Source organism: Mycena indigotica (assembly GCF_014461135.1).
Source record: "Mycena indigotica strain 171206Taipei chromosome Unknown Mind.scaff0008, whole genome shotgun sequence".
Classification (NCBI taxonomy): domain Eukaryota; kingdom Fungi; phylum Basidiomycota; class Agaricomycetes; order Agaricales; family Mycenaceae; genus Mycena; species Mycena indigotica.
Window position 1 is genome coordinate 1,269,236 of NW_023503007.1, and position 12,899 is coordinate 1,282,134.

The window sequence follows — 12,899 nt, forward strand, 5'->3', positions numbered from 1 at the left end:
GAATGCGCACCCAGAACAGAACAGATGAATCGTCGGGCCTGCAAGCGGAGCGAGCAGGGTAGATTTGAAGGTTCAAATCGAGTCATTTCAGGCCTGATAGGTCAGCAATACCTCCTTGCATGGAGAGAAGCGGTACTTTAGACGATCTCAGCGATAGAGTACATAGTACACTATTGCGCTCTATATATGTGGGCCCGCAAAGGGGTGATCAGACACCCTGTCTTCTCCTGCTCCTCCTTGCTCCCATTCCTGGCCGCAGAGGTGACGATCATATATTCCTTGTGGGCCAGGCACTACTCCGAACCTCCTAGCACTCCTTCTCAATCCCCTGGTGTCGAGTTGGGCTTTGCAATGGCTCTGTCAGACTGTGGGTCGGGCCGTGCAAGGTCTTCTCCTGAGAACGTGCACCCGGAACAGAACAGACAGATCGTCGGGCCCGCAAGTACGGCAAGCGGGGTAGATTGAAACCGAAAGAGCCTGTCAACTCGGTCCCTTGTCGCTGTCGGTGGTCGAAGGTAAAAAGAGTCTAGCTCTGGGCTGCTTTTTTCATGGAAACCCTAATGTGACTCCTTTTTTAATGCACCTGTTTAGCCCACAAAGCACTGTACATTCAGTGGTATGTGGCAGGGTGGCACTGATAAGGCTCAGTTTTTAGTACCCATAAGAACTGTCGAGTTGAATTATCTACTTGAGTATAACAGTGTGCTTCAATAGTGCTCAATGCTTATTAAATGAACATTTATTAATAATATTAATATATATCTCATCACACGACCGTGGCACATCCGCTATTCCCAGCACACGACAGCAGTCAGGCCATGTTGCTGCTTTCCCACTAGCATGCTAGATGGGTCTGTATAGCTGGATCTCCGAGTGGTGGGAGGATTCCCTGTGCCCCCCTATTTATTGAAACGGTTGATCAAACATCGTGGTTGGGCGGTCCTGACTATTGGTGGTGATCAATGGTTGCTGGCTGCTTGGGGTACTAGTACTGTATCCACAGTGTGTGGTATCTCAAGCCTGCTGGCGCACTAGGTGGGTCCTGTCTCCTCGGAAGATCTAGTGCGGCCCTTTGTTTTAGTTTTGAATACAGGCCTCAGGCTACCCCCACTTCTTTTGTTGCTACTACTTATCATGTTGTTCAAGTGAAATCACTGGCCTCCGATCAGGCTCAGAATCTCCTTCCCTATATCTTGCCAAGTGCGTCATCGCCCAAGCAAACCCAATCCACATCAGCAGTCGATTGTGTACTAAACTTAGTAAACTAGAACAGTAAGTCCTAAGTACATGATCGATGAACAGATACAATACTAGACTAGTCCATTTAGTCTAGTAAACGATCGATGAACCTACTGCCTGGGAGCGACAGCATGATTGTCTGTAGATAGTCCGAGCCTTTGGCTACCACTATGCCCAACTTTGCATGGCAGTGCGCAAACACTCGGCGTTCGGCGCGGGCTCAGACATGATTCAATAAGCATAGGTAGTTTTTATTCCTTACTTGTGATACGGATGTAAGTATTGCACTTATGCAGTAACGTGTCGTGCATGGGCGCCAGCATAGCTGCAACGGTCAGTAGGATGTAGAATATGACAATAGGACAGACTCACCACTGCTCACTCAGAACATGCATGTCCACGTAGCCGCCGAAGCGACTTGAAAGAGCCCAAAAATTTGGTATACCACACAGCCGTGTAACCGCACGGACAGTACGTCCATACGCCACGAGAGATCCAAAAGGAACGTATAACTGCGGAATCTTGACGACGTCCACCACACCTCCGCATCCCGCATCCCACGGCCCAACATGCGCCTCATAACGCCCGCCAGGGACCTCTGACACCGTGAACAAGACCGCCGCGCCACGACTGCGCCACCGGTAGGGTGTACACCACCCAATAAGATGGGCCGGCGCCTAGCACGGCAGACGCAGCGCCAAGCCGACCGAGAAGACGGCGGTTGGTGAGGAGCACGGGGCATGGGCGGACGAGGCGTGGCCTCATCAGCAGCGACGGCTGGCAGGGCAGGGTCGCGCTGGCGGCTGGCTGCCCATGTCCAGTTTCCAGCCAGCAGGACTAGCACCGGGGCTACGGTGTAGCGGATATCCAGCAGCGCCGGCGCCAGCCGGTCCGGTCCGGGCCTCGATAACGCGGTGGGCGTTGGGCGCGAGAGGGAGGTGGGGAGTTCTCGCGAGTGAGGACAAGGGTGTCCTGTGCGGAGCGAGTTTCGTGACGTGGCTGTTGTGGTCAAGAGACGAAAAAATCACGCATCACGCCGTGATGCGTGACACCTGCTTTTGGCCCAAACCATCACGATGAGCTACGCGCGCCGCGGCAGACGCAAGCACACCGAGCCGCGCACCCTATCGAGTAACCTTGAGGGCCTAACACGCGTCGATGGGTCTGCCCGCTTCGCTTTTGGTCCGTCCTCCACCGGTATTGCCATTTTCAAGTTTCCTCACATTTTTTCTTCTCTAGGCGAAAGCAGCACGCTTGCTTCCATCTCTGGCCCCATCGAAGTGCGCATCGCCGCCGAGCAGCCCTCTACCGCAACATTCGAAGTCTCTCACCGCCCGCTGTCGGGAATCCCGGGCACCCAAAGCAAGGCGCTGTCAGCGAATGTCCGCGCAGCGCTCCTGCCTGCACTTATTCTCACCCAAAACCCGCGCACGCTTATCCAACTGGTCATCCAGTCACTCACTCCCACTAAATCGCGCCTCTCGGACACGCTCGTGGCCGCCTCAGTCAATGCCAGCACCCTCGCGCTGCTCGACGCGGGGTCTGTGCCCATGCGCGCCATCGTCTGTGCTGTCGCAATCGGACGGCTGACCAACGATAAGACGCTGCTTGTAGACCCGGACTCCGAGGAGGAGCCTCACCTGGACGCCAGTGGGTGCTTTGCGTTTGCATTTGGCCGCGGACCAGACGACGCACGGTGTGTGTGGGCCAATTGGCGGTCAATGTCCGGTGGTGCGGGGTATGACGAGGAGGAAGTAGCTGAGGCGAAGGAGATGGCGCGGGTGGCAGCAAAGAAGGTGTGGCGGCATGTAAAAGAGGTGTTTGGCGAGGGAGATGACGACGGGTCGGACGGGATGGAGATTTGAGGGCCGAGCAATAGGACGAATTCGAACGACGTAGACCTTTAATGAAACGCCGTCTTTAATCGAACCTTTTCCGATTGCGCACCCTCAAAATACTCAAGGATGCTAAAAACCAAGCAGAAAATACTTACCGCCCAAAGGCCGTGATCGCTTGCTTCCTGTTGGCTTCCGTTCCTGACAAGCGATTGAGTCGGATTGACGATACTAGTGCCTGCTCGGCAAACTTGAAGTTCCTCCCGATAGTATTATTAGACACAGGAATCCACAGCACAGTACATGGTAAATATATCTCTAGTCTCACGTGGCAGATCCAGGTATTCCTTGTAGCATGTACAGCCTCAACCTAGCTGGTGTTCTGGTTCCTCTGCAGTGTACCTTGTTATCCACAGTCTTTTCACTCTCCTCAATTTGGGAGGATGGTGAGAGGTGATTTGATCTTTGGGTCACTGCGGGAGGGCCTAGCACAACTCAAGGCGTATTAGGGTTTCTGGCGCGGCTCAAGGTAGGGTTTTTGTTCACTGGCAGGTTTTCTCATTGACTCAGTAACTGGACAGTCTGGAACTAAGTACTAGTATAGGCCAGAAATTTGAATCATAAATGAGTATCAAGGTCGCTGGCGGTCACCAGGCGGTGACTATACTAGTACTGTAGTATTTTATTCAATTCGGCACCCAAATTGGGTGTGACATCGGCGCCGAAATGAAATTTTCGGCGTCCGGCGGCTCCGAGTGTGACCGCTGAAAAATTTCGGCATATTATGGCGCGGCCCGCAGGGCCGCGGCACCCAAAAATGGTACATCAGCCAAGGGAATTCGGCATCTGGGCTGTGGGGTGTGACCGCCGAAAAAATTTCGGCATTTTGAGGCCGGTGTGACGCGTGACCGCCGAACTGAATAAAATGCTACAGTAGTTGGTCCCGGGCCCTGTAGGGGGCTTTTAGCAACTACAACCGGGCACAAATACTAGTAGGATTAGATCAGCTCCTGATTGTTGGTTTTGAAAGAAAGAAAACCCTTTCTAAGAGATCACTGCCACCGACAATGCTCATTTAAAGTTCATTCTGCCAGTGTACTAGTAGGCCCACCACAAACAAGTGAAACGAGTGAATCATGAGAAACTTGAACACGCAGAAGTAATATACTAGGATTATATTATTGGTTAGAAGTTTCCGCAATGCAACTAAACTTGTGAGGAAATCATGACCACGATGAAAAAATAAGTATGCTGGTATTGTTGCAGACGTGCGCAGGTAAAATTAAATGTAGCGTGGTTGGCAGAAAGAGGAGGAATATTATGGTGTGGTTCAAGCTTTAGGCAGGTTCCACGCGCTCTTCACGAGGTCCGCGGCGCGCTCCGCGAGGATGTAGACTTCGCCTTGGGGGTAACTGGCCGGCGCGAAGGGCTTGCGTAGAATTCAATTACTAATCATCATCAGCACGAAAGACGGGTACGCACCAGCACACTTGCATCCACGATCCGGAGACCGGAAAGTCCTTTGACCAACAGCGAGCCGTCGACAACACCCGTCTTGTCAGACCCCTTTGACATACGTGCGGTTCCCACAGGATGCTTGATCGAGTCGGCATACTTGCGAATATACGCGGTCAGTGCCTCGTCGCTTGCCAGGGCCGCAGCTGTCTCTGGCGCTGGGCCAACAAAGTACCCAGCAAAGGCAGGGGTCGAGAAAAATGCCTCAGCCGTGCGCGCGGCGGCGACCATCACCCCGATGTCGAACTCTGTCGCGAGAATAGCGCTGTCAATCGCCGGCGCTGCGAACGGCGATGACGAGGTGATGTTGACGGAGCCGACAGAGGTGGGCGATTGCAGCACGAGCGCGACGGAGTTGAAGCGCCCGCTGGTCGGGGGGGTCTGGCCGGGGTTGCCGACGAATACGTTCAGGAAGGCGATATGAAAGTGCGGCGAGCCCGGCCCTGCGGCAGGGTCGGGCCGGTTGGCGAGGAGGGAAGAGTCCTTGGGGAGGCGCAGAAAGGCGATGGTGTTGACGAGAGAGCTGCCCGCGGCGAAGCCGGAATGTGTGACCTGCCATTCTGCGAGGGCGGCCGCAAAGGCTGTGGCGTTGGCAAAGAAGCAGTCCAGGGTGGTGACAGCGGGATTGACCTCCCATTGTAAGCTAACAACTGCGTGGTCTTGCAGATTACGGCCCACGTCGGGATTGTCAAGCACGGGAGAAATGCCTAATTGCTGAAGTTGCGACGAGGGGCCGATACCAGACAGTAGAAGGATTTCTGGTGTGCCAATACTACCCGCAGAGAGGATGATCTCTTTGGTAGCAGTCAACGTAAAGCCTGCGGCTTGAAGCAGAATGAGCTCTATGAGTACCTACAAACAATTTCACACACATTGGGGACCTTGAGCAACCTGAACCGCACGAAAAGTTTTCGGCGCCGTCTGAATGAGTTTGGTAACTTGCGCGTGGATGAGAACGTCGAGGTTGCTTCGTGTATTCAGTGCAGGATGAAGATATGCCGATGCAGATGTGCTGCGCATGCCGTTGCCGACGGTTGTCTCAAGCCAAGCTACGTTGACTTGTGTCAAGGGCGATGTGGCTGTAGATATAATGCACGCACAAATGCCATTGAGCACGCCCGAGTTGGGGTCCAGGTTGAACATGGATTTTTTGGGCGGGTCCATAGTGTTGGCCATGACGCGGTTGTCAAGCTCGAACACCTTTGGTGACAAACCCGTTAATAAGGGTCCATTTCCATGCCATGCAGGGTCGTATTGGCCCACGGTGGGACGGCCATTCCAGGGAGGACTGTGCTTGTCGTTCTAGCACACGTCAGTGGGAAGCTCTGTGAAATTCCGGTCACGCACCTTGAGTATGTAGGACTTCAGATTCTTCCATGACCAGCCAGCATCGCCCGAGACGGTAGAAAGACGATTGTACTCATCGGCAGAGCCACGGGCGTATATCATGGCGTCTAGACAACCTCCAGCAAAAACTTGACAACACAGAAGAACATAACGCACTTATGGCGCTGCTGCCGCCCAACACCTTCCCGCGTGGAACAGTTAGCGAACGCCCATTCAGCCCGGGCTGGGGAACGGATTTGAACTCTGCCGAAATGGTGTCAGCGGGGTGAATTGAGCTTGGGGGGAGAAGATATACGCCAGTCGATGTCCGTCCCGACCGCGGACCCAGCAAGAAGCGGAGTATAGATGGTGTTAAAGAACGTGGTGTTGTCGAGCCCGCCAGCCTCGATAACGAGGACGCTAACGGAGGCGACCTCTGAGAGGCGTGCTGCGATGACGCAGCCCGCCGTTCCACCTGGTAAATCGTGAGGATCGGGCAGGAACAAAAGAGGACGGAGCAACGCACCGCCAACGACGATGAAGTCGTACTCCTTTGTTACCTCGCTCGGCGAAGTGAAGATTCTCCCAGCGCTCACGCAGGCAAGCGCAGTCGATAAGAGGACGAGGGACCGGAGAGATATGAGGGCCATCGCGCCCTAGTATGGGGCGGAGAGTAGCAAAGAAAGACAGGGAGGCAAAAGGTTGTCATATACATTGCTGCGCTAGCTTGCGACAGGCAACGGGGTGTACAAGCCAAGGGTCGACACTGGTGTCGATTTTCAAAATGTTGTGGTGGCGCGCGTGGGGCTGTGCCATGTGACAGAATGATCGGGCCCAGGCCATTCAGTGGGTTGTGCATTCCTCCGCGGATGCAAGTCTTGAAAAGAATGTAAGCGGCGGCGGGTGAAAGGATGAGAAAGGCACATACCCAACACGAAGCGGGAGGGTAAGGAGAGTCGAGCGATGAGTGGCATGCCCAGTTTGAGAGCTCCTTAAGCCGAATTCAGGGTCTTGACCTTTCAAGCATTTGTTTGAATCCTGAGTGACCCATCGCCATTGACAAATCCACCCTTCCCCCCCTATTTACCCAGGTAAACTTCCTGTCTTATCTTATCTACATGTATTCAAGGGGAGGCAAAATTTAGGGAGAAGCCCATGTAGGCTATATACATTGTACTGACTTGTTTTCTGGCTCCTCCCTCATATGAGGATGATCTCCATAATAACAGGACTGATCTGACTGAATGTGCAATATATCATAGAGACTTTACAAATTGGAAAATTAGATAGTATCAGTATCTGAAAAGAAAACTCACCTTCAGAAAATTTAAACTAGCCTTCAAATTTCAGGATCAAACTTTGAAAATTCTAAGGCTTTTGTTAGAAAAAATTGGTGAGTTCTCTTGTTGTACCATAGTAAGTAGCTGGCAAAATCTATTAATTAATACTATAGAATATTTAAACCTGGGGAATATATTTTCATTTCCTATTCTTAAATTCTGCTCTCTAATAGATGAACATTTGTCAAATATTCCACAAAGCTGAGTCTTAGTTTAATTACCATTTAGACCAGGGTTCTGGACAGGAGAAATAATCCCCAAAGGAGGATTTATTCTCAAATATACTGTGTTACTGGGTTTACATGATTGATATTGGAAGAATTTCTTTTGCATATCATACATATTTACATGAAAGCATGTCCCACAATGGTGATTTTATGTTGCTAGACACCTCTGGCACTGAGAGTGTGGAAGAAATGAGAGTGAGAGGAAAGAGAATCCCATGTGTATTCAGAGAGAATACATGCTATTTATACTACTACTAAAGTATCTGGTAAGTTCTACCAGATTCTACAACATTCTGACTTGACTAAGTCAGCGCCGGGCTGAATGATCCGCCCGGAGTTCGCTATGGTAAGCGGAATTACAACACTCCCCCTCGAACGAAGCGGCGGAGAATGCCTGGGGAGGTATTGGGGCAAGAGATGCCGCAGATGGGAACTGTGCCGGGTTAGCGGCTGGTGACGCAGATGTGGCCGTAAGCGCGATGTCAAGGAAAGATTCTTCCTGCGCGTGGCCGGCGAAGGTGCCGGGCTTGGCATACTTGCTGGTGCGAGGGCCGAGCACGATGTTGCGCTCTGAGATGTCGCCAATGATCTCCTTGCGCGGAGCAGGTGGGTGCGGAGTGGATTCCCGTGATGGGATTGGCGTGAGAGTGGAGGGTGCCGTGGAGACCGGGGTGTGGGGATTTAGACCCGAGTTCGACGTTGGCGGGGTCGCCGGTCGCTGAGCCGGTGGTGTGGCGGGTGCAGGATTGGACTCCCCCTGGTCCTGGGGTGTGTCCGGAGGTGTCGACGGCCGGTTGTAGTAATCAACCTCGTTGTCGTTGTTATCTGATGCTGCCCAGATTGGCGAAACATTGCCAAGGGCGTAGACATCGTCGATGTTGCGGCAGTGCGCGAATCGTTGACCATTGCGCCTGATGAGTACATCATCCGATCCGATTGGAAAGTCGAGCGTGAAGCCGGCGCGATGGAGTTTGCCGAGTGAAATGATGTTGTGTGGGGAGGAAGGAAGGTACAGGACTCGGAGCAGAGTCACTGTATTGACTATCCCGTCGATGCCGAATGCGAGTCGGACGGTGCCTTCTCCCGCTGCTGACAGTTGGCCGATTCCGTTAACGCGGTGCCGGTACAGTGGCGTGTAAGTGTGGAATAGCGCTTTGTCGTTGGTGATATGTACATTGGATCCGCTGTCCAGGACCCAGGATGTTTGGCTCAGCGTGGGCCGCTGCCCGGAAGCCAAAAGTGTCGTGTCCGGTGTGCTTGTGGAAGCGAGGACGGAAGGTGCTTGAGTAAGCCGGGGGTGTGGCCGCGAGTGGGCCGGCGTTCGCGTCCGGTTGCCTGTGTCAGCGTGGACGGAAGGTGGCAGGATTGTTGCCGAGAAGAGGTGGGGCGATGTCCGCACGGTTGTCGCGTCCCGAAATGCCTGCGCGGCACCGGAGCTTGTCGAAGCGGGGTGGCTGGATGCCCGTGTGGGTGTCCGATGTTGCCGAGAGGTTGCCCGAGAGTCAGGGCGAGAGATGGAGCCAGCGCGGCTCGGCGTTGACGGTGTTCGCATGAGCGTGTCAGTAAACATGTGGACGTGGGAGTCCGGGGGGCTGTGTCCGGACCGATGGCCGTGCCGTGATGTGGCGGTGGAGTCGGTGCGCGAGCGGCGCTCGGACGAGGGTGCAGCCTGCCGATCCGTTACCTGCCCAAGTCGCGGCTTGGGTAGTGTCTCCGGGCTGGTAGAAGAACGCGAGTCGATGGACGCGAGTGCGTCGGGCTGGGGAATGACAGGTGGTGTCGTCATGGTGCGTGATAAGCGGCGGAGTGGATGGTGGTGCGTCATTCAGTTCAGGTTACCGGGGCCCATAACCTGTGGAAGAAATGAGAGTGAGAGGAAAGAGAATCCCATGTGTATTCAGAGAGAATACATGCTATTTATACTACTACTAAAGTATCTGGTAAGTTCTACCAGATTCTACAACATTCTGACTTGACTAAGTCAGCGCCGGGCTGAATGATCCGCCCGGAGTTCGCTATGGTAAGCGGAATTACAACAGAGAGTTACCTGATCAGAAACTATTCAGATTGCAATTTAGTTATTGAAATCAATAAAACACTATTTACCATGTTTTATGGTCTGCTGAATGGAACAAGATATAACAGATATAATATTGAGTGTTTGCCATTCCTGTCCTTGCTCTATCATGCTTTGGTTCTCAATACTTTCGACTAAAACAAATCAAAGACCCCTGAACATCATTCAGAGCCCCATTACCATATACAGCTTATAATCTCCTCATACTCTAAAGACATGGAGAAAGATATTGCTATAATCTGTGCTATTCTAACATACTTGTGTCCTGATTGATGTCCAGTTCCAAGGCATGGTGTCACGTCCTAGCCTTCTACTGTTGATAATTATACTAACTCTATGTATGCCTAGCATTAGTAGTATCTAATTCTGTCAGTGTCGGGCTCGGGCCGTCTCAAATTATCGGGGCATCTGACGGCAGGGGGTCTGAGGAGCACAAAGGGTCCGGATGAGTGTTCAGCTGGGAGAATAGATGATATTAGCATAGACCATATTAGAGAGTTTGTGAGATGCCACCGGAAGCCACCTGGTGGCTGAAATGCATTACAATCACCGCTGGTTCCGGTGGCTCCACAATGATATTATGCTGCTAGAATTGGGTGAATTTAGGTTAAATTAATGTGATCTGGCTACAATATCATACTACTCTACTTTAGCCACTGGAGTCATACCATAATTAGATGAAAATATTTGAAACTTAAAACTTTCCACAAATTTCACTCAGAATTTGCATGAATTCACAGACTGACAGCCACCAGAGCCACTGGTGATCACAATGCATTTCAGCCACTGGATGGCTCCTGGTGGCATCTCGCAAACTCTCTATTAGCCTAACAACTACATTCTGTAGGTATGCTGCTTTTATATAGAAGAACATTAGGGATAGGATTGGATGGGCGCTAGGCCCCAGGGTGGATCTAGGCAACTACACGGATAAACCTATGGGTACCCGTTACTCATACCCATACCCGCAGGTACAGGTATGGGTTTACCTATAGGTCACAGGTCACAGAAAGATGTCACGTCAAAGGTATAAGGGGATTCATGGCTGTAATATGTGATAAAAAAAGCAGAATTATAGCCAGAGACAAACTGAGGACCTTAGCAACAACCTCTAACAGTAAAGCCAGCTAAGTCATTAAGCCATGGGTATGCCATACCCATGCAGTTGCCCAGGCAGATTGAATGGGTGCTGTGTAGGGCTCCTGTAGGAGTGAAGGGGAAGGGGTTGAAGGAATAGGTAGTTGAGCAGAGTGGTGCATTGACCCAAATCATGACAAAATTCTAACCTGATTTGCAGCATATACAACAATGCCTCATTGGCAAAACTAATACTCAGTATACTTGCATATATATAACTTTAAAATGTTCTTTGTATTATTTACCAATAAAAATTGATATCAGCTATGATTCTGTCTGTGAACAATTCTTGGCACTAAATGTAGTATCCAGCCCTACCTCAGTTGATACAAAGGTCAGTGTGTACTTCTACCAACCTTAAAACTTCATTCCCTAAATATTACCAAGAAACTATCAGACAAAAAACAACTTACTCCTACTTAATATCTACTTATACTTATTCAGGCTAATATCTAGTGTCTTTCTGTTCTCACTACTTTACTTGTTATTTATTTATTTATTAGGCTGTTCTCAAAGACATATTAGCAGACACATAAGACATAATGTCCCTGTATAAGATTGTACATGGCTTCAAACTATATAAGGGTGATAACTTACATGAGCAGCATACACCATTGTTGTATAACTGAGTTGCTAATGTGTATGCTAGAACCCAAAATATTAAGTTCTGAGCTTTGATATTGCTGCCTCCAGAATGGTAAGAGAGAGCTTGTGAGGGCAACCCTAGACACTCTAATGAGAGTCCTAGCAGGGGAGGATCCAAAGAGAAGAAACTCTAAGGGTCTGCCTGCTAGGGCGCCAACTATATACTGGTCATCCGTAACTGCTGACGTAGAACGTAGAAGGCCTAAGCAGTGTTGCAGGCCTTGTCTTAAGATGATTGTTAGGAGGGTCTTGACGGATGGGCAAAGGAGGCTGTGGATGAATGGTGGTTGGGTGAGTTTGAGTGTCCTAGGAGGCACTTGTCAGATGCTCCTCAGATGTGCTAGGCTAAAGTGGGGGACAAGGTTAGTGTTTTTACTGATTTTAATATAAGCATTTATCTCATATCAACCCTTTCGTATAGTGACAAGAAATATGTTAAATTGAGTAAAAGGAATATGGGTTGTTTTGTCACTTGTGGACTTTACTAACAACTTTTATAAAGAGGAGTGTGAGTATAGGTAGACATTATTAGCCATGAATGTCAACTGTAAGGCAGCTGAATATCTGACAAAATCTGAGATAATTAAGGTTGTCTGTTTTCTTATTTAACACTATTAATTGCACTTATTTCCCTTAAATGGGTTGTAGCCCATGGCCCCATAGGGAAAAGTTGAAGCTAGTAGTTTGCTAAGGCCATAGTTTTGAGAATATAGACTACATTTAAGGCAAAATCCTCTTGCGTAACAACTATGGTTCTGTCATTGAGGCTGCAAAAGTGTGTATTTAAGCGACACTACTGACCATTTCATTCAAATAGGCCGGTTACAGTCACATTGGATTTTTTGGCCGAAATATTTCAGCGGGTCACAGGTCACAGCCAAATTTTTGGTCCCAAAGTGTCCCAATCAGGAAGATTTTTCAAGATTTCCGCACCTGCAGCATGCAAAATTTCCTAATTGGGTAATAGGTCATGCGAAATTCAGCTTGCGGCAGAATTGAACATTTCAGCCAAATGGTTATGGGTCACAGGCCCACTGAATTGATTGAAATGGGTCGGTATTATTAGTCTTGACTCTTGTCAGGGGAACCCCCCTTTTGGCCCCTCGGAGACGAGTCTGATTCTGGTCCGATTCTGATGGCGTCTGCGGTCCGGCCCTCCATCTTGCCCGCACAATCACCGATCTGTCAACGCCCTCCCAATGGTTGCCCTGGGACCTCGTCTGCGACGCTGCCCAAGCCTTCTGTGCCCGACAGCGGCAGCTATGGACAAGCAGTATATAGTCAGCTATCTAGCAGGCGGACCCTCAGAGTTTCTTCTTTTTAGATCCCCCCCTGCTAGCTCAGCTTCATTTGTATTTGCTTACCAATGTTCACGCTTTGGATCCTCCCCTGCTAGGACCTTGATCTCAGGCCTCTGGGGTTGCCCTTACACGACCAAGGGACCGAGTTAATGGGCCCTTTCGGTTTCGATCTACCCCACTTGCCCTACTTGCATGCCCGACAATTTGTCTATTCTGTTCTGGGCGCATGTTCTTAGGAGAAGACCTTGCATGGCCCG

The 12,899-nt window shown here is 50.6% G+C and overlaps 1 protein-coding gene across 1 annotated transcript; it reads left to right on the forward strand.

Moving 5' to 3' along the window:
• Nucleotides 1–2,315: 2,315 nt before the first annotated feature.
• Nucleotides 2,316–3,104, forward strand: MIND_00919600 (Exosome component Rrp46; the record flags this gene model as incomplete). The annotated part of the gene is made up of 1 exon (XM_037365828.1): nucleotides 2,316–3,104. One exon carries the CDS (start codon nucleotides 2,316–2,318, stop codon nucleotides 3,102–3,104), a length of 789 nt encoding a protein of 262 aa, XP_037217240.1.
• Nucleotides 3,105–12,899: the final 9,795 nt, after the last annotated feature.